This window comes from Eumetopias jubatus, unplaced genomic scaffold, assembly GCF_037043125.1.
Source record: "Eumetopias jubatus isolate StellerSeaLion01/CBP00866 unplaced genomic scaffold, mEumJub1_p1.0 scaffold_8, whole genome shotgun sequence".
NCBI classification, from domain to species: Eukaryota; Metazoa; Chordata; class Mammalia; order Carnivora; family Otariidae; genus Eumetopias; species Eumetopias jubatus.
Genome location: NW_028274814.1, coordinates 131433828 through 131455260, shown reverse-complemented (window position 1 = coordinate 131455260; position 21433 = coordinate 131433828). Strand labels below are relative to the sequence as shown.

Sequence of the window (21433 nt, the reverse complement as noted above, 5' to 3'; positions counted from 1 at the left end):
TGTCTTGACATGAGATGCACAGGTGTGCACTGACCTGGGTGGGTCTTTGGGTGGCACTCTAGACATATCACAGCAAGATTCATCTTAAATAGCCTGGAAGCCAGAAGCGAGACCCCCACCTTCGTGGGGTAGAGGACAGCCTGCTAGGGGCACTCTGGTCACAGGAATGGAAGGGCTCTGGGGCTCCTGCCCTGCTCAGAAGGCAGGCACAGGATCCCCAAGACCCTCAGGCTCCACAGAGCTCCCTTTGCTGGGCATGCTGGAACCACCAGCTCCGCAGCAACACCAGGCAGCCCCCCAGTTAGAAAGATTTAGCCCTTGGCTATTTTATTTCCTCAACAGTGGAACAGAAAGGAGGTAGGGCCCCAGCTCAGCATGTGGGGCAGCTGCCTTCCCCTGCGCCCACCACCACCTTCTCTCCTGCCTCCACTGGGAGCCCACAAGTCAACGGAACTCCTGGCCTCTGGGATGTCCCCTTATGTGCCACCTGACTCGCAGGAAGAAACACACACTCGGTCAAAGCAGAGTCAGAACCACCAGGCCTGCCACAGCTCCCTGGGTCCTGGCCAGCCTCAGTGGGTCTTCCCCCGGCCCTCGGAGATGACTTCCTCCGGCTGGGCGCGCATGTACCACTCCACCCAGGAGCCGTCGTAGATGGCCACGTTGGGCTTGCCGCAGAGGTAGGCCCCCAGTGCCACATGGCAGGCTGTGACACCAGAGCCACACGTGGCCACCAGCGGCTGGGACAAGTCCACCTTCTTGTCCTGGAACAGACGGTGGATCTCCTCAGGGCTCTTCTCCAGGCCCTCCTTGGTCAGGAAGTCCGTGAAGGGGATGTTCACCGTGCCGGGGATGTGCCCGGGTTCGATGCCTGCAGCAGGAGGGCAGGAAGGAAGGGACAAGTACAAGGGTGTATGAGATACGGCCACTGCAGTGTGAGAGCCTCCCAGGCAGCCACGGCGCTGAACCCTCTCTACATGCACCATCCCACTCAGTCCTCACCGCTAGGCAAGCCAGGTGCCACTTACACGCACCCCTATTTTACAGGGCATGCTGAGGTTCGGGACTGCGCAAGGCCGCGCATCTAGCAAATTGCTGGCTGGGATTGGGACCTACGACTCGGACCCCACCAGAGTCGCACTCTGCCCCCGGCTTCCTTCCCAATCACCCATGTGCTCGGGGGGCAACAAAGATAAATAAGCCCTCTGCCCGGCTAGGACTCCTTGCACTTGCAATAAAGGAACCGATCGGGCAGAGTGGCCAGTCATCACTGAGCCATTACAAGGATGAGGGGTGTTACAAAGGCCCTACGGAATGTCATGGGACACATTATAAAAAGATATTAACAGTAATAATAATCCTTGACATTACTGAGCACTTACTTTGTGCCTGGCACCATTCTGAACCCCTCCGCTGTATCTTCTCCTTGAATCCTCCCCAAAGTCTACGGGACAGAAATGATCATCCTCCCCTTTACACAGATGAGGAGACTGAGGCACGCAAACTCAGGTGCCCAAGCCAGAGAGGCCCCAGAGCTGATGCTGTTCACCGCCAGGCCATGGGGGGCAGGGAAGCTTCTCTGAGAAGGCGCTGTGGGTGAGTCACGTAGAGAGGTCTGGGCAGCGGGGACCGAGAGCACCCCAGACTAGGGAAAGGGTGGGTAATCGGAGGAGGCAGGAAATCACGTGGTCTTTAGAGGGGTTAAAGGTCACTGGGCAAACGTGCGGACATGGGGGAGCTTGAAACCGCCTGGATTAAGACGTAGGGCTTTGACCTGACTACAAGGGGAAACCAGACTTCCATTTTCAAAGATCATTTCGATCACAGCATGAAGAACCTGGGCAAGGCTAGAGAGCCATTCATTAAGAGGATCATGCCCTCCAAACTTAATCATTTTGCTTTCACCATCCCCTATGAGGCAGGTGTTGCTAAAATTCCCACTTTCATGCCAAGGACTGAGATTTGCAACAGAATCAACCCTCACAGCCTATGATTCAAAAATCTTGGCCATTCAGACCCTAGGGTGGGGCTCTAGACTAGTGGCTTCTGCCTCAGTTTCCCCCTGCAGTGGAGTGACACTCCTCCAGGGAGCCGTTGACCCATATCGGTAATTATTGCCAGGATTTAGCATATAGACAGCGCTCCAAGTCCATGGGGAGGTGGGAGTGCATCCTGCATCCCCATGTAGGTGCAGAAACGGCTCACTGGGAGACATCACATAGAGACCAACCCAGAGCAAGGAAGAAGCAAGCCCTCCTCACAGGTTGGCCCCCGTCAAAGCAGGGCTGTCCCTGTGCCTTGAACCCCCACCAAGCAAAGCATGCTTCCCCCTACCCTGCCTGACCGATGTGACTCCTCATTGAGGGGCGCGCTTGTCCAGGTCTCAGCCCGTGCAGTGGGGACAATGACAATGAGGTGATGTCCGCCACTGACCTCGAGGCAGCCTTTGCATGCGCTGGCTCAGTCCACCTCCACAACAAGCCTGCTAGTGTGTCCTATCATTGCCTACTTTATGGGTGAGCAAGCAGGGCTGAGGTAGCATTAAGCACCTCTGTGAAGACCTGTAACCACAGAAGCACACATTAATTCTATCACCTCCCATTTCTTAGTGCACTTTATGTGTGCAAACACTGCGCTGAGCGTTTCATCCATTCATTCTCATTTGACGTTTGACCCTCACTGCGTCCCGTAGGCTCTGTTTCTGCTCTTATTTCACACGATGCAGAAGCTGCAGTTCAGAGATTAGGTTAGGTGACCTGCCAAGTGGCTCTCTGCCCCATGTTGCTCTCCCTCCCTCCCCCAAGGGCTGAGCTGAACGACCTCACGGGTTCAAGGTGGCATCCTTATCAGGTTGAACCACATAAAATTGCCACCTATGTAGGTTCAAAAAAATAGCTGGCTATCAGTGGTTTCCTATGGTTTGACCTAATGGCAACACTGCTCTGCACGGTTCCATGTGGCAGGGTCCTTCTCAATTCCCCAAATCTCTCTGGGACATTGACCCCATGCCAGCTATCGGGTGAGTCTTCAGGATGCACTAGACGCATGGCTGGTCCTTGCCGTCGGGCCATCCGAAACAATGATAGGACTGGGTAGCCCAAACTGCTCTGTAAGCCCAGAACAGAAGCCCCACCCCTGATTCGGGGGCATGGGGGATGCAATTCAGGGACAGACTCCTAGAGGAAGTGGCAAGTACCTTGCATCCTCCCCAAAGAAGGCATGAAGCGAAAAGCCTGGGTAATTACTGGTTGCTCACTGCAGTTAAATGGACTGCCTCAGTTCCCTGCTGGGCTGCCTCCTGACCTCGAGCAAGGTAGCCATCCTGAGACCTCATTTCCTCCTCTGTCCAGTGACAGCACCGACCTTTCTGGATCATTGAGAGGCTCACACCAACGTGGCCACTGACCAACCTGTTTGTGGGGACCCCTGCCCACCTGATCCAGGGCTTTCCTGCAGTCTCCTTGCCTGGGGGAACCCAGCTCATAGGCAGAGGCTCTGCCCCCACTCAAGCCCCAACCACCTCTATTCAGTTTCTCTCCAACCTGGGGCAGCAACCCCTCTCTCTCTTTAGTGCCCCCTCCAACCTGCCCCTGCAAGCCTTGGTCCCTCCAGGGGATGTTCCATTCACTCCCCCGCCCCAGACTCCTCCCCCTCCTGTCGGCCTCCGTCATGAGCCGGGATGGTGTACACCCAGCCCCTTGGGTTTTTCCCAAACTGGGCCTGCCTGCCATCCCTCCAGTTCCGCAGAGACCACCCCCTTACATCCATAGAATCGGGGTGGGGCTGTTTGGCTTCTCCCCCTTATGCAGGGCGCCCTGGGTTCCCAACGAGTTTCGGGTAGTCACTGCCCCGAGCACGGGTAGGGGTGGGGATGGGGCAAGTATTATTGTCCACTCTTTAGGAATAAAGCCAGTGAAGCTTAGGGAGGGAGGCAACTAGAACCCAAATCCCGGGCCCCCATTAGGTGTCCTTTAAAGGCAGGGACAAGGCAGAGCTCAGGGCGCACGTGCGCCCCCGCCCCAGCTGACCTCCCGCCCCTTTGCGCGCATGTTTGTTACCGTCTCGGGGCTCCGCCTCGGTGCCCCGGAACCGGCCGGCGGCGCGGGCGTCCACCACCTGGAAGCGCCGGGATTCGAGGTTCTCCTTGATGTCCTCGTAGGTCTTGATGAAGGTGGGGTCCAGCGCGGCGCGAAACTCGGCGGGCTCCGGGCGGCTTTTGCCCGAGCTCAGCGGGAGGCCCAGGCGCAGCCAGTGGCGGAGGCCGCCGTCGAGCAGTGACACGGCCCGGTGGCCGAAGGCGCGGAACATCCACCAGACGCGCGGCGCCGCGTAGAGGCCCTGGTCGCTGGCGTCGTAGACCACGACGTGGGTGGCGGCGCCCACGCCCAGGCGGCCCGCGTACTCCGCGAAGTGCGCAGCGCTGGGCAGCATGTGGTCGTAGGGCGACGTGCGGTCGCTGCACTGGTCGATGTCAAAGAAGGCGGCGCCCGGGATGTGGCGCTCCTCGAACTCGCGGCGCGCGTCGCGGCCCAGCTTGGGCAGGTACCAGGAGGCATCGAGCAGCTGCAGGGGCTGCCCTGCGCGCGGGGCCCGCAGTACCTCAGCCACCCACTGCGCCGGCACGAGCGCGCGGAAGAGCTGCTGTGGGGCCATGGTGGCGGCGGTGGCGACACTGGGGCTGCAGGCCTGGGCGACAGGGAGGATGTCAGGAGGAATTGAGGAAGAGGCCGGCCGGGTGGCGGCAACCGCCTGCACCGCTGGGGCTGGCCCTAGCCGACAGGGGCGGTGGAGCCCCGGGAGGGCAGAGTCCAGGAAGCATAGAAAAGCGGCGGTGGCGAACCCAAGGGCAGACTTCGGTCACCGGGGCCTCTCTTCCTCTCCCCCCGCCAGGACATACACAGCACAGAGCAACAGAATGACCCTGACCTCTGGGACAGGGCCCAGCGGGCCCTTTACCGCGGCTGGCTGGGGGGTGGGGTGGGGACGGGGCTCAAGGCGGCAGGCAGGTAGGGGCCAAAATTCTAGCCCTCCCTCAAGATGCAGCTCTGCTTCACTTGCCACCCACCATGGTCCCTGGTGGAATTCATTCACTCATTCATTCATCAAACGTTTACATAAGGAGCCTCATGGGACTAGTAGCTGGGATTTACTGACTCCTGTGCGGCATTTAATCTCACAATACCTTAGAATACTGCAGGACACAGAGTAGGCTCTCAATTAATTTGTGGAACAAGTGGCCTCAAGAAGGTTGGTAATATTCTGTTTCACAGAGGGCGGGCGACACTGAGCGTCATGAAAAGCCTCCACGGCCTCTCTGTGGGGCTTTATTAGTCCTCCCCCCTCCCTCTTACCCTCTCGGGTGGCACCAGGTGACCCCACCCCTGCCCCCAGCTCCCCACCCGCCGCTCACGCCGAGGCCACGGTGCAGGCCGCCCCAAGCGGCTGTGGACAGCCATGCTTAGGGCGAACCCAGGGGCAAGGCTTCCCTGCTAGACTGCAGCCCCCTACTCCGCTCAGACCCCAGCTTGGCCAAGGTCAGCGGCTAAAGTGGTGGTGCCAGGCTTCACACTGGGCAGCCTGACCCCGGAATCCAGACGCTGGCGGGCAAGCACTGTGCAGGCTCTGGGGGCCCAGCAAGGGCAGATTTTGCCCCCTGAACCTGAACTTTGTCTCTGAACCTTCATGCAGCAGGTGCAACAGTGACTGTGCCTCACCCCCTCTCCCCTCCACTCCCCTGGGGGCCAGCAGCTGAGAGTACACCAGCCCATGACATGCCAGGTCACAACCTTCCAGGGTCAGGATATTCTGAACATGTCGAGCCCTTGTACAAACAGCCCCTGGTCCGTTAGATGCCTTCCTGCAGGTCAGAGAAAGGTGCCCCTTCTGCCAGGGCACGCGACTGGGTGAGTGGAGTGTGAGCTGCAGGTCGGGCCCCCTTCCCCCTTCATCAGGGCAAAACCTTACCATCCATAACCGGCAGACCTGCCACGGAGGGGTAGGGGTGGGTAGAGAACAGGTGCTTTGTGGGCCAGGCCACAGGCTAAGCACCGCAGCCTTTAATAGTGGACCTATGAGGATGCCTGTTTTCTGCATGAGGGGACTAGAGATGTGAGTGCCTTGCCCTTGCTCACACAGCTTGTCGGGGTGGCCTCAGGATCTGAAGCCAGAGTTCAGCTCCTGAGGCTGGACTTCTTCCCCAGCCCTGGGTCAGTGATGACCGGGGCCTAATGAGTCCACAGTGTGACACCTTGTGCCCCGGCCCCTCCCAGACTCATTGCAGTCTGGCTTTTAGAAAGTCACTCTACCCCATGGCCAGGCCCTGTGCTGGACGCTGAAAAACTCTTGATTTTGCCAGGCCCTGGGGTGAAAGGCCACAGGCCTGCTCAAAGGACAGTATAATTGAGGAAAGTCTGGAGTTCAGTGTGAACATGGAGGGGCCACTACCTTAGCCTAGGGTGGGAGCAGAAGAGGTGGGAAATCTTCCTGGAGGACCTTTTCAGGGGACCCCAGAAACTACAGCTTGAGTTTTAGGATAAGGTGGCTGCCAAGGGGTATTTGGCTAAGGGGTGATTCCAGTATCTGTGGGTTACACCACAGCTGGATAATGTTGGGGGATGCTGCAGGTCCCTTCTTGTGGAACCCATCTGTGAACCACAGTGGCTCCCCCCCATTCTTGGAGCTCCTGGTTTTTTTCCCGAGGATTCATTTAGAGTAGAAAGAAACCCGGATTGTGAGTCAGAGCCCCAGCCTCAAGTCAGTGTGAATCACTCCGCTCCTTAACTAGCTGTCTGAGGGCAGGCATGGTGGGCTCCCTGGCCATCTTCACTTCTTATATTGGAGCGTCCAACCTTCAGCTCTTACAAGGGGAGATTAAATAATGAATATTGAGGGGCCATCATAAGGCACCGCACATGGCTGGTTTTAATAATTTCTAAAAACAGCTTAATAAAAATCCCATTATTTCTGAGAAGTTATTCTCACAGGTGGACTTTCAACAATAGCAACACATCTAGAATCTTGGAATTTCAGGATTGGGTGGGACTTCAGAGCTCTGAGGTCATCCTGCCCCACCCACTCCCACTTGATTGGCAGTTGTCACAGAGGCTGAAGGAAGGAGAGGAGGGTCTAGGGGAGCAGGCTGTGTGTCACTGAAGGGCTTAGACCTGGCCCTTGGGTGCTGGCCAAGCCTGGCCCACTACAGGTACGGGTGCTCTGGGAGTGAAAGACTCCCAAGTCACAGGGGACAGCCCCAGGCCCATCTCAAGAGGGTACACAACTGCACTAGGGGAATTGTGGGCCCCAGGCTGCCGTCTGGGGTGGGCCCTGTGGAAGAATTGGGCCTCAAGGACTTGCCCCAGCCTACTCCTTCCTGGTACCCGCTCTGCACCTCAGGGCAAAGCACAAAGTTTAGAAGATTTTCCAGGGAAATGCTTGTCAAAGTATGCATTTTTCCACTTCCTGTGAGAATATAATTATTTCAGAGTAAAAAGAATTTTTAAAAGAGGGATGAGAAAAGCATTCCAGACATATGTCACAGACATATGTATGCAAAAAGCTGAGCAGGAGCAGGGGTGGCCCACCAGTTTGGAGGAACGGGTTGTTCCATTTTCAGGAATTATGTGATGTGGTTGTGAAACAGCCATTGTTAAAAAATGAAATTATACAAACTTACAATTAAATAGGTTAATCAAAAACAAAGGCCTGGGGCGCCTGGGGTGGCTAAGTTGGTTAAAAACAAAAGCATTTTTTTTTTTTAAGTATGAAGCTTTGGGGGTGAGCCAGGTAAACAAAGGCAGCAGGCAGGCCACATGGGCTTCAGATCTGAGATTAACAACTGAGGGGTCTCAACCCCACTGTGAGCCCCTGGGGTAACTCACTCGGCCTGTCTCTCTGGTCTTTAAATAAGTTTCCGGCCTACTCCGCAGGGTTGTTGTGGGAAGTCGGTGAAACCCTAGGAGCAAAGTGCTCGCCGAGCAGGCCTTGGCCAAGGCTCGTTTCGTTTCACTCCAGCAAGTTCTTTGCCAGTTTCTTCTCTTGTAGCCTCTGGGTCACTCGGCCTTGCCTCCACGGCCTCTCTGTGGGGCTTTATTAGTCCTCCCCCCTCCCGCTTACCCTCTCGGGTGGCACCAGGTGACCCCACCCCCGCCCCCAGCTCCCCACCCGCCGCTCACGCCGAGGCCACGGTGCAGGCCGCCCCAAGCGGCTGTGGACAGCCATGCTCAGGGCGAACCCAGGGGCAAGGCTTCCCTGCTAGACTGCAGCCCCCTACTCCGCTCAGACCCCGCGGGGGAGCCCCGCGCCGCGCACCCCAATGATCGACCTCCCCCTAAAGAAAGGCAAGCGCGATGCCGCAGCAGTTACCCGGGTCTCGGGCTCCGGGCTTCCGGGATCGGTCATGGCCCCTGCGCAAGGCGCCCCCTCCCCGCGCCCGAAGCCGTCCCCTCCTCCCGCCACCAACCTGCGGACGGCCAAAGGGAGGAGACTCGGGCACAGCCCACCGCCGCGGCCACTTGGAGCCGCTGCTGCCCGCGCCTTCCACTCGCCGGGCCAGGGGGACACCCGCGCCGCCGCGCCGCCGCGCCCCCGCCCCGCGCCGCACTGAGTCTCCCCGCAACACCCTGGAGGGTCCCCGGGGTCCGAGGGGCGCGCCGCGCCGGGGGGGGGCGGCCGGGGACGGGCGCTGGGGGGCGGCGCGGGGCGGGGATCGGCGGGGCGGCGCGCCGTACCCCCCTCCGGCGGCGGCGCGATGGTGCGGGCCGGCCGGGGAGGTGTGGGCTCGGGGTTTGAACCCGCCAACTTCTCCAGCGGTCAGGGGCGAGAGCCAGGGCGCCGGCGAGGGCGAGTGAGTGCGGCCGGGTGGGGCAGCGGCCAGGCGCCCGGGCCGCTCGGGATTGGGCCGCCGGTCTGGCCCCTGCGACCCACCCAGGGGAGGGTCCCCCTGGCGAGAGCGCGGCCGGGTGCCCAGCAGGGGCAGAGGGCACAGAACCGGGGCTGGGCGCGGGGCTTCTGGAGGCGAGCGAGCCCTACCTGGCCGCTGAGATTGGCCGCGGGCGGGCTCGCCAGAGGCGCGGGCGAGGGTGCGCGCGGGGCCCCAGCGACCCCTCCCCCAGGCGCCCACTCGCCCACCTCCCCAGCCAAAGGGGTTCTAAGCTCAACAGGTTCCCTCCCCCTCCCCCGTCCTGGGCCTCATTCCCCGCTCTTTTCTGGCAGGATCCCGAGGACGAGCACTGTAGAGCTCCCGGGCCCGGGCGCCCTCCCCGCCAGCTCCCCCTTCTGGGGCCCTCGGAGGTTCGGCCCCGCCCCCTTCTGCGCTGGGTGGGGGGGGGGGCCGGGGAGGGGCGGGGCGGCCTTTCCTCGCTGGAAGGGGCAAAGCTTTCCCACAGCCTGCCCCGGTGCCGCTGGGTTGCTGGGCTGCGGCGAACACGCCACCCTGGGGGAGTGCGGTGGGAAAAAAGCTCCTCCCAGATCCCGCCCCGCTGCACACACAGACCTCATGCCGCTCTCTTTCCTGGTTTCCACCCGCGCCAGGTGATGCGCAGAGCTGAAACCATGGTTCATCAGGTGCTCTACCGGGCGCTGGTCTCCACCAAGTGGCTGGCGGAGTCGGTTCGGGCTGGCAAGCTGGGGCCAGGCCTGCGGGTGCTGGACGCGTCCTGGTACTCGCCGGGCACCCGCGAGGCCCGCAAGGAGTACCTAGAGCGGCATGTGCCCGGCGCCTCCTTCTTTGACATAGAGGAGTGCCGCAACACGGCGTTGCCCTACGAGATGATGCTGCCCAGCGAGGCCCACTTCGCCGACTACGTGGGCCGCCTGGGCATCAGCAACCAGACGCACGTGGTGGTGTACGACGGTGACAACCTGGGCTGCTTCTATGCGCCCCGGGTCTGGTGGATGTTCCGTGTGTTTGGCCACCGCACCGTGTCAGTGCTCAATGGCGGCTTCCGGAACTGGCTGAAGGAGGGCCACCCGGTGACATCTGAGCCCTCACGCCCAGAGCCGGCCGTCTTCAAAGCCACACTGGACCGCTCCCTGCTCAAGACCTACGAGCAGGTGCTGGAGAACCTCGAGTCTAAGAGGTTCCAGCTGGTGGATTCACGGTCCCAAGGACGGTACCTGGGCACTGAGCCAGAGCCAGATGCAGTAGGTAGGTGTCCTGGTGGGTGGGTGGCCCCTGGGGAGTAACACCCCATGGAATGATGGAGAGTAAGGATGTCTGGGACCCTCTCCAGGTGGTGCCCTCAGTTCCTCCCGCCCCCCCCCCCCATAGGTAGGTCCTGGTCTGCATCTGTGAAATGAGAGAACAGACCCAAAGCTAAAAGCTATTTCAGCTTTGACCCACGAGGACCTACATATGTGTTCCCATAGCCGCGTGCTAACAAGCAACCTAGCATCGTATGAGGTGGCATCAGCAGAGGTGACTGGTGACATCTCCACCCACATCCATTGCCCAGCACGACTCCCCACCATGCCCAAAGGTATGTCCACGAGGCCACACATGCATCTTTGTACAGAGGCTCTCAAGGACGCCTAGCTTCCCAGGGCCCCCCTAGTTCCCCAGAAACCCACAGAGACATCAACAATGTCCTGCCCACAGCACCTCTTCCCTCCTTCCAGCACCCCGGGCCCCCTGACCTTTCCAAACAGCTGCAGCCTGCTTGCAGAGCTATAAAATAGCTGCCATTTCATGCTAAGCACTCAACACTGCATTATCTCATCCAAGAAGGCTTAATATCCCCATTTTAGAGAAGAGGAAACAAAGATGTGAGGACATTAAGTTACTTGCTCAGTTAAGTGGCAGAGTCGAGATTTAACCCAGTGCTGGCTAGTTTCAAACCGGGTGGCTCATCCTCTCCTGCAGACAAAGGGGAGGCCAGGAGGGTGCCACATTTTTGGAGGGGGGGGGAGACTCAGGAGAGGAAGTGCTGAGTTCTAGAACCTCCTCACACTGAACCTTAGAAGTCTCACCATCCCCTTGGCTGGGTTTCCTGCTTGGGCACCTCTCGTGGCCGGGACCTCACTGCTTTGGGGGCCTCTCCAGGCTGGCCTGAGCCCTCAGAGTGGCCGACACCTCCTGGTTCTGAGCTCTGTCCTTGGGCAGGGTCTGCAGAACCTAAGTCCTATGCAACATTTTTCCTAATTTGTTGAAAAATGGCTCTTCCTTTCTGTGCCTCTGAGGGAAAGAACTGTGTGAAAACTGTTTTGAACGCTCTTGAGCTGGAGGTCCCGAGAGGTCACCTCATTGGACAGAAGGGAGACTGAGGCACACGGAGGAAGGGGCAGGTCCAGGCCCTATGGCTAGTTAGTGGCAGAACCATGGCTCTCTCCAGGCCCCATGTTTTTCCTGCCCACCTTGCTCTCTGGCGGTCTGGGGTTGAAGATTCAGAGATTTAAGGCATGGACCTCCTGCAGCCCCCTCCTGGCCTTGGTCCAAGATGCCTTCTCTACTTGGGACTTAACACTGCCTTCGGGGGAGGAATGGTAGAATTGTTTCCCCAGCTGCCTCTCGGCTTGCCCTGAGCGAGCTGGAAATAAGTGAAGAGATGTCAGATCCCATCTCCTCACCCCTGTTTCAGGATGAGGGCACTGAGGCTCAGAGAGGGGGGTCCTTCCCCATCGCCCTGCTCCCTACTTCCTCCCACCCCCTCCAGATCCCGGGGAGCATGGATCCTTCCTCCTGTGAGGTCAGCCCCTCCTTTGTGGCGGGACCTCAATCTAATCTCTTGGCCCCTCTGGATTCCCTTATTAAAAAACGAGAAGAGGAATGCCAAGCCTTGCCCACCTGGCTGTGTACTTACTTAAATGCATTAGTGGCTGGAAGGGTATTTTGATTTGAAAGGTAAGGAACCTGCAAAGGGCAGGCCATCTAGAAAGCATGGGCGTGGCACTTCCTTCCCTCATTCACTAAAAGGCTTTGCTGGCCTCCAGCACAAGTGTTGGGGGCACAAAGGCGCATGGGGCTCGCTGACTTCATGGTCCCCAGCTTGGCGTGGGCTCAGCGGTCCAGATGTAACACCCAGGGGTGTTGTGGATGGCAAAATGCTGGAAGGAGCATCCTGGTGGAGGAGCTGGGAGTGGGCCTTGGACTCCCAACAGCTGCTTCCTGCTGACATGATGCAAACACCTTCCCTGGCCCCAGCTTTGTGTCCCCAGTGCCTTTGGTCCTGTTTGTAAGGGGCACAAGGTGAGAGGCAGACCTGAGCTTGCATCCTACCCTGGGCAGCCTCGGGGCAGGCCCTTTCCTCCTTAATGAAAGGAACGTGCTCACCTTACAGAGCACTGGGGGAAGCCAGCCAAGGAGGTGGGGAGGTGGCAGTGGATCCAGCCAGTGTCTTTATAAACCCTATTCACTTTTCCTCCTGCCTTGAGGGCAGTGAGGGTGATGAGGGCAGAGATTGAGCCCCTAACGGGCACTTTTATCTGCAAAATGTTTTATGCATGTTCTCTCCTTGACACCCACAGCAACCCTGCACAGGGTGGAAGGTGGGAGTTAGGACTGACCCCACTTTGCAGGTAGGAAAATGGAGAAGAGGGTTCTCTAAGGAGGCAGAGTGGCCAAGCTTTGACCCCAGTCAGCAGGCCTCAAAGTGGGGCCATTTCCCAAGGCCACTGCTGTGTAAGCAAACACAGGGCCTGGAGGGGGGGGGGGAAGGTCACAGCTTCACAGTGTAGTGTTGCTTCATGGGATCCTGCGGCCCCTCTGCCTATGTCCCTCCCCTCCCTGGGGCTGGGGGCTGGTGTAGGATGGGGGCAGGAAGAGTGCTGAGCTGCCTCCCAGTGGCCAGGATTGGGAGCTGCCCACTGGGGCTGCCTGCGCTGGATTGCTTTGTGTCTTTAGGAGGAAAGCAAGAAAGAGCCAAACAGGGTTTCCTGGCCGGGAAAACCCACACATATCAGTGGCCTGAGAGACATTAACTCACCCCCCTGACTGGTAATAGTTCACAGCCTCCTCAGGAGCTGTGAGCTTCCTGGGGTAATCTGAACCCGGCCCCCAGATGCAGAGGGCAGGGAAAGACCCAAGAAAGAGGCCACCCCAGGTCGGGTGGTGGCAGGTTTAATAAGGGAACTTACTTACTTACAAGGCTTGTCTTGGGTGGCCAGCCACAAGACGAGATTTCCACACCCGCCTGCCAGATCTTGAAAGCTTATACAGAAGCCTTAACTCGGTTCAGTCCCATACACACTGTCCAGCTGGTCTCAACCCCACATCACTATCTCAAGGCCATGTCCTTGGGGCAGCCTCTGGGAGTGGGGAAGGCAAGCAGAATGCACATTCCAAGGACAGGGGACGGGGAGAGGAACCTCCAGTTGCCCCGGTCCAGCTTATGGGTCAACTGGTGGTTATGTGCTCTCCATAACCCTCTACCCCTCCTAAGGGCTCTTGGAACTTCACATACCCCCGCTTCTGCATTGTGCCCTGAGCGGTCAGCAAGGGGTTTCACGAGCATGGTGGCAGCTCCCTTGGTGGCTGTCTGGCTACATTGGAGGCAAATGCCATAGCAACAATAGAGGGACATACAAGAGAAAATACAGAATAAGACAATGATTCCCCCATCAGTGATAACGTTTTCCATCAAGAGCCCCGTGATCCAAACCATTGATTTATTAAGTCCCCTCGTGTGGGAGTCAGATTGTTCAGGGCCTTCCCTTGTATTCTCATGTGACTTAATAAAGATGACATAATAGACTCATCAGACACGACCATGCAGCATTGTGTTTGGATAATGGCACAGGTACCTCCTTGCAAGACAGTGATGATGTCTAAGGCACCCTGTTTTGGAGGACAGGTTTTCTCATTGAAGATCTGTTGGTGTTCAGTAAGGACAGGTTTTGTTGGCTATCATTCGAGGCTTGCTGGGTGAATTTAGTTAAGGGCTTCTGTGTGTGCTAGAACATCCTCCAGGCCGACAGAGGGGAAAAAGCAGCCAAATGATTGTACCAGTGAGAATCAGAACGTGCCCACCTGGCCTTGAGGAGAGGGAGGTTGTCAGCTTTAGGACCTCTACCTGGTTGTGCACACCATACATGTTGGCTGGGGGAGACGGCACTGTCAAGAGTGAGGAGATGGATTGGGGGCACCATGTGGCAGCCCAGCACCCCCACCTCTTCTCTTCCAGTGGCGCTTATTCTGTTCCAGGTATAATGCATTTTAGCAGGTCTGCCTTAGAGCAGGACCGTGAGATCCCAGGGGAGAGGGAGCAGGTCTCCCTCACCCAGGCATGTGAAGTCACTCACCCATCCTGGTGGGACATCTCATTGCAAATTCCAGTAGATGACACCTTGCCCACATGTGATGGGGCTTGGTGTTCTCAGCGGCGTAACATGTTGATGTGTAAGGAGCAGGGCAATGGTTATCTCCCTTGATTTCCATACCCTTATAGCATTGGGTGTCTGGGCAAGGGTCCTCAGTCTGGCCTATGGGGCAACAGGCCCTACTGATTGATCATCCAAACATATGAAAGCCTGGGACACTGCTTTAGTGACCCAGCCAAGGTGGTTTTACCTGGGAGTAATTTAATCTGCTGCTTTAATATTCATTTTTCCTTTTTATCAGCCCTACTGCTGGCAGATTATAGAGGGATGGGGACGTCCCTTCTATGTCATGTTCTTTTGCCCAGTTTTGCAATATGACCCCCAATCGCTGTCTTGTCGATGAGGGTATCTAAACACCATATTCCGTTTCTCTAATCCCCTCATGGTGGCAGCCTGGTTTGTAGTGGCCAGGGAAGGCTGGGGTTAGGCCAGATGTCGTGTCCACACAAACCAGGCATAGGAAAAACCCTCACTAAGGGGGAGGGGGCGATAGAATCAATTTGCCAATCTGTCACCAGTTGGGAATTCTGCTGAATGGCCCCAGGCTCCTTTGCCTGTTGCCTTTTGCATGTCGTTTACAACACACGGGACATGCTGTTATTGCATTAACCAAGTCAACCTATTTCAGGGGCAAGCCAACATCCTTGGCAATATGCCAACCCACCTGGGCGCAGTGGTGGCCGCTCATTCCATGCATCCAATCTGCTATATGCACTGAAGGGCCAGTCGCTAGGGATTGTACCCAGGCTAGGGCATCGGCCTCCTGACTGCCAGGGAGGGGGCCTCAGTGCCCCATGGGCTGGGATATGGAAAAGTGAGGAGTGCCTCAGGCTCTTGCAGGCAAGCCCAAATATCCCTTTGTCTATCCTGACCCGATAAGGACTCATAGTCATCCACCCCTCAGCTTCCCACTGCCCAAGCAATAGGGTTAATCTGCTTAAAGACCAGGGCTCAGGAGTGACTACGACCGCTGGCTGCTGTGGTGCCTTCCTCCCTGAGCTTCTCCATCTGGAGCGGCGCTGTGGACACTGCTAGGAGCCGGTGCTCTATGGGGGTACATGGAGGTTTTGCCCCCTTCCAGAGCTGGGACCAAAATCTTAGGGGGACTCTCTCCTATTGTCTGCCACAGTGCCTGAGCCATATCTTCCAGAGTCCCAGACTCATTTACTCAAATGGGAGCCCTGCTTGGGAGATGCCCAGAGATTTAACATTTCATTAGTATGTTTACCTTCTCAAAAGCAGCTTGCTGAAAGAAAAGTCACCCTTTCTTTCCCAGGCTGAATAAGGGACAGCAGCACTGTGCCTCAGGAAATACAAATCCTCAAAAACCCTACGATCCCTACAAAGGCTTGCATCTCTTTTGCCTTTTTATAGGTTGGATGGACTTGTGTCTTACCAGTCACACCGTCTGGGAAGATGTGTGTCTTACCCAACCAAGCGATTCCCCAAAACTTTATTACAGTGCCTGGGTCTTGGATTTTCTGCAAGTTCACCACCATTCTTCCCTCACAGATGTTCCAGCAAAGCCTGCAGCATGTCTTGCAGCAGATAAAAGTTTTCACACGTTAATATTAGAGCATCAATGTAATGGGCGCATTTTACTGACGTGAAGAAGGAGAGTCGGCACAGTTCTGGGGCTACCATCCCGTGTAATTAATTCTTACTTAGGTCAGTGGTATGATCTTAGTTCTCAGAAACCTCTATTCGTCCGTCCGTCTTGCCCACAAATCTCCCTAAAGAGGAGACCCCTTTGCAGGAAATGCTTTTGCAAAAGCATCAGAGTAAAGGAATAGCTCTGATGAGAATTCATTCTAACGCAATTGACAAGGAAATGTGCTTATTTTTGTGATAGATATTTTAAAGTAAAAACCAAAATTATGATTGGTAACATGATACCGGGACATATAAAATTTTGGGGAATTTTATATACTCTTGGGAACCACTCTTATTAATAACTTCCATATAAATAGTTCCTAAGAAAAGATTAGCATCACTTCCTACTTGACGATGCTTCCTGTGTAATTTAACATATGAAATGTCTGATTAGTTTAATATTTCTCTCTTACAAGGAGGAAAAACAAATCTTTTGAGCTGGGCCAGGAAACTCCCCAAGTTAGTTCAAGGTCAATAAAGCTTCATTTAGAATTTGATTTGGGGGAAGTTTGTCAAAAATATCAAAAGGTTTTAAAATACATGCTCACGTAGGATCATGCATCATTGTGAAACAACATTCAGTTATCCATTTAACCAAAATGACAATTTAAGCCTTCAAAGGCAAATAGAGAAATTGCATAGTTGTAAAAAAAAAAACAAAAAACAAAACAAAACAAAAAAAACAAACCACTTAGCTCTTTTAATAGAGGAGACTCCATTTTCTTAAGTAATCAAAGACTTGGTAAAGACTGCATGAAACATGGGAATTTATTCTGATAAAACACAGAATCTTTGTTTACTAGGTAGGTACCCTAAAAGGCAAAGAAAAGCCTTTCATGATCCCATCAAGAACAGACCAATCGTCCAAGAAAACTTTATGGCAGATGAGAGAAAATTAAATTTCAGTTTTACATAAGTTCACTTTGATATATAGCTTATTTTTAAGCTAATTAAATAGAGCTCTTTTACAGATTAATTTTGGTAATACCTTCAGGAGGTAGAAAAAGGTATATTTAACATATATCCATAGACATATGTCAACATACAGATAGAGACCCCGTAACTTAGCCCTCAGTGAGTAATCCTGGGGAGACTGGGGGCTAGGCTTTGGACAAGGGAACCTCGAGAACAGTCTGTATCCCTCCCCAACCCCCAGATTTTTTCCTACAGTCTCTGTGGGTACTGTTTTGGTTATCTCCTAGGGTGTTTACATTTCAAAGACATGATAAGATTTACAACTTTGGGTTTAGTTTTCCCCTAGGTTTGGGGGCAATTGCTATTGGAAATTTTCCTTTGTATTAGGGGTGGGAAGGAATGGGGCATCTCCCTTTCCTCCTCGACCACAACATCCTCCTCTTCATTCTGGTCTCTTGGCCAGCGAGCCACCTCTCAGCACCCTAATCAGCCTTTGTCACAAGCTCCTGTGTCTTAATCCACAGCATCTCGTGCCTTCCTTGCCTTGCAAAAAAAAGGGGTGCACTAAGGTCCCCAGCTGACTTCTGCTCTCCCGCCTTGGCTGCCAGCCTCAAAGCCAGCAAAGTAGTGGATACCTGCACAGCCTTCTCTAACCTCAGCTCTTCCAACTTTCTAACTTGACTTTGAACCTCTAGCTGGGCACCAGTGTCCAGCTGAACTGCCCACAGTAGAGGCCAGTGCACTGTGACAATCATTCCATTCATTTCTCTGGCGCAGTGCTGCGCATAGTTCCTTAAACAAGCTCAATAAAGCAGCCGGAGTTTTGGGGATGCCCCTAGACTCATGCAGAGGTCCACAAGCACCTAACATATGGGTCACCCCTCCCCACATAGAGGTCACTGGCCGACGTAGGATTTCCCGCACGGATGCCTCTTTCCCAAGGCCCATTTCTTCAGCCTCCTGGCTGGCTGGCCAACTTTTAGTTACCAGCTTCCTCCGGAGCCTCCCCGGGGCAATCTGAAACCAGTCCCAGAGGCAATGCAGAGGGAGAGGCTGAAGAAAAGGGCAGGCCACTCCAGATTGGTGGCGGCAGGTTTAATAAGCAAGGGAACTTACTTACAAGGCTTGTCTTGGCCTGGCCATACCATGAGATTTCCACACCCACCTGCCAGATCTCAAAAGTTTATACAGAGGCCTTAACTGTGTCCCTTACACACTGTCCAACTGGTCTCAGACAACAGCACATCACTATCTCAAGGCCATGTCAGCGTCAAAGGCGGGGAAGCGGGGAAGGCAAGCCGAATGCACATCCCAAGGACAGGGGAGGGGGTGAGGAGCCTCCAGTTGCCCTGGTCCAGCTCATGGGTCAACCAGCGGTTGCATCCTCTCAGTGACCTCCCCCACCACTGGCCTCTTCTTGGCCAAAGCTGGAGCGCAAAGTCCCAGGCCTCTGAGCTGTTGAGGAACATGAGGGTTCATCGTACCCATTCCCCTGGCTCAGTCCCCTTTTCCAGAAAGGCTCAGGGTAGTCCAAGAACACAGGTTTTAGGGTCGGACCGATCTGATTTCACTTCACATACCTGTGTGTCCTGAGGCAAGTTTCCCCACCTCTCTGAGCCTGGGCTCCCCGTCAGAGCCAGGAGGATAATCTGGCTTTGTGAGGATTCGAGAAGACAAAGCTCTTGAGCTAATCCACCGTCTGGCACCTAATGTCACAGGTCTGAGCACGGGGCCCTGCCTGCTGGGGGGCGGAAAGCCTCGAGGTCCAACTTGGGCGGGGGGAAGCAGCAGGAGTTCCTGCTTCGGGGCCGCGTGCCTTCCCTTCAGTTGGCTGTTCTCCGAGGTTCTCTGGGCCAGGTTCATCCTGGGCCTTGTCACGCACGGGCGGTCAGTGCCTGCTCATTGAAATTCCTCAGACGGGCCCTGATCCCTTGTTGGCAGAGGAGAAAGGAGGACCCCCGCCTCCTGAGGCTGGCCCAGTTTTGGGAAGCCCGCGTCACAGAACCACCCCCCACCCCGCCGACTTCTTTACTCAGAAGAGGTGCCTTTTATGTAGTCAGAAGAAAGCAGTAAAGCTGTTTTCACTGGGGATTGGGAGGAAAGAAACAAAACAGCATTCAGAACTTAACAAACGCACTTTTAAATGCACTTAAATTCAGCCCACTGCCTGGATGCCGAAAGATTTTTAAGTTGGGTGTCTTGGCAAAGGATGCCTTTGAAGCCGACAGATCTATTGTTCCTCGTTGGTAGGGTCAGCGCACATCCAGGCTCAGGTTAAAATTTCCAGACAAAAAAGATAAAATGACAGCAGGAAGAAATCACTGTAATTTATAAGTTCGGACACCAATTCATTCAAAGTTACTCTTGACTCATGTCAGGGAATTTTGCAAGCCTCTTTGGCTTCAGGGTGCGGGGAATGGGATGTTGCTGGCATGATTGTGCTCCTACTATGTGCCCGGGGCCACTAGGGGCTTCTACCTACCGTCGCTAATCTTCTCCACAAGCCTGTGAGGTAGGTGGGGTTATCTCTCCATTTCACAGATGAGGAGACTGAGGCTTAGGGGTGCAGGGCCTCCTGGCTGCACCCTGCCCCAGCATGTGCCTTGGTCCGGTCCTCTCCCTCCCACTGCGGCTCACCCTGGTCCTGCCCTGTCCTGTGGTCCAGGTTTAAGGGGGGTGGTAGGGAATTTTGGAGGAAGGGTAGCCCAAAGAGATGCCTAAATCTGTCATGGGCTCCGCTCCCAGCGTCTAAAGTCTACCAGGGCGTGGGGTGCTTGAGGAAGAGAGGAGCGACCTTTGGCACGCTGAGGGAGGGACCAAAGCCTTGGCCCTGCAGGTGCCTCCGGCTCTGGCCTTGGCCCAGATCTCTTTGCCCTCCCCCGTTGCTGGCTATTCTGAAACCAGGTTTGGCAGAGGAGCCTCACTGGGAGGGGAGACCGTTCCGGAATAGACCTCAGAGCCAGCTCAGACCCCCACTCTACTTCTATCCAAGCCTTTCAGCATTGCTAGGAAGGGCCTGCAGGGACCACACTGTCCTCATCCTCACCCTCCCCCAGGGTAAGTGGGAGCATCAGCATCTGAGGGTGCATGGGCCAGGTGCAGAAGCTGGTGCTTTGCTCCTTACAACAGCCCGGGCCCGTGGATACTCTCATTCCCATTTTACCCCTGGGAAAACCAAGGCTCAAGGAGGTGACATGACTTGCTTAAGGTCACCCTTCTGGTAAGTGGCATAGTTGGGATTCAAACTTATGTCTAGCAGCAGGTCATACGCTCTTTCCACAACTGCGCTTAACAGGCATGTCGGGGGACTTGGTGTAATCCTGGGTCTGCCTTTGCCTCTCAGCGTGGCCTTAGGTGAGCTATTTAATGCTGCTAAGCTTCAGTGTATACATCTGTAAAATGGACATTATATTTTATGAATTTGTATTTCTATTATCTTTGATGAATCATGTGGTTATCCATTTAGCATCTGTCTTCCTTGCTAGAGTGTAATTTTTCTGAGAGCCTGGACTGTGTCCACCACTGTGTTCTTAGCAACTGACCCGGCATGAAACATTTGCTTCTCCATAACCCTATGAGATAGGTATGTCCCATTGAGCCCATTTTACAGATGAGAAAACTGATTCAGAGAAGTGAAGCGTTTGCCCAAGCTATATGTTAGTAAGAAGGCCAGTAAATGGCAGAGCTGAGATTCATCCCTGTCCTCCCAAGCAGGTATGATTTTGGGCATCCCTACTTCAAGGCAGGTTTTGGGGGAGGGGGCCCTTTGTCTTCTGTCTCCAGCCTTCAGTGTAGGTTGGACCAGGGGTAAATTGAGCTCTGAGAAGGGCAAAGGTACTACTTTTGTTTCTGAAGCTCCCTGGCCTTATGGCCACACCCCACTTGTCCCCGCCCCCCAGTGCTGCTCCTAAACCTGTCCTTCCCTCTGTCCTCTGCTGCGCCCAGGACTGGACCCGGGCCACATCCGAGGCTCAGTCAACATGCCGTTCATGGACTTCTTGACCGCGGACGGCTTCGAGAAGAGCCCAGAGGAGCTGCGTGCTATGTTCGAGGCCAAGAAGGTGAACCTAGCACAGCCCCTCATTGCCATGTGCCGGAAGGGAGTCACCGCCTGCCACATCGCCCTGGCCGCCTACCTCTGCGGCAAGCCGGATGTGGCCGTCTATGATGGCTCCTGGTCTGAGTGGTTCCGCCGGGCACCCCCGGAGACCCGTGTGTCCCAGTGGAAGCGCGAGAAGGCCTGAGTGGTGGGCCTCCTCGCTGGCTGGCAGCTCCCATCTGTTTAGTGACCGCAGCCTGACATGCAGCGCATACCTCTTCAGCAAAGGAGACTGACCACGTTTTAGAATTGCTATGCAAAGCTCTCCTTTCCCCTGAAACACTGGAATAAATTGCCTTTTCTGAGTAGCTGTGTTTGCCTGCCTCTCCTTGGGTGTCACCCTTGCCCCATGTGCCCAGCTCCTTCATGTTCCTTAGAACCCACCGAGGCCAGAAACCTCCAGAGCAGCCCCTAGCTGGGGAGGCCACGCAGAGGGTGCCATTCTATCATTTCGTT

The 21433-nt window shown here is 55.5% G+C and overlaps 2 protein-coding genes across 4 annotated transcripts; one reads left to right on the top strand and one right to left on the bottom strand.

Annotated features, from left to right (window-relative positions):
- Nucleotides 1–301: 301 nt before the first annotated feature.
- On the bottom strand, nucleotides 302–8548 carry MPST (mercaptopyruvate sulfurtransferase). 2 transcript variants are annotated; one of them, XM_028115575.1, is made up of 3 exons: nucleotides 8459–8548; nucleotides 4059–4686; nucleotides 302–871 (listed from the first exon to the last, which is right to left on the bottom strand). In XM_028115575.1, the coding sequence occupies exons 2-3, from the start codon at nucleotides 4651–4653 to the stop codon at nucleotides 573–575; spliced, it is 894 nt and encodes a 297-aa protein (XP_027971376.1). In that variant the 5' UTR covers nucleotides 4654–4686; nucleotides 8459–8548; the 3' UTR covers nucleotides 302–572. The 2 variants fall into 2 exon arrangements, with proteins under 2 accessions (XP_027971376.1, XP_027971375.1); XM_028115574.2 differs by lacking the exon at nucleotides 8459–8548 and adding an exon at nucleotides 8362–8452.
- A 198-nt stretch (nucleotides 8549–8746) lies between these two features.
- Nucleotides 8747–21285, top strand: TST (thiosulfate sulfurtransferase). 2 transcript variants are annotated; one of them, XM_028115576.1, is made up of 4 exons: nucleotides 8747–8842; nucleotides 9211–9288; nucleotides 9529–10144; nucleotides 20824–21285. In XM_028115576.1, the coding sequence occupies exons 1-4, from the start codon at nucleotides 8747–8749 to the stop codon at nucleotides 21120–21122; spliced, it is 1089 nt and encodes a 362-aa protein (XP_027971377.1). In that variant the 3' UTR covers nucleotides 21123–21285. The 2 variants fall into 2 exon arrangements, with proteins under 2 accessions (XP_027971377.1, XP_027971378.2); XM_028115577.2 differs by lacking the exon at nucleotides 9211–9288.
- Nucleotides 21286–21433: the final 148 nt, after the last annotated feature.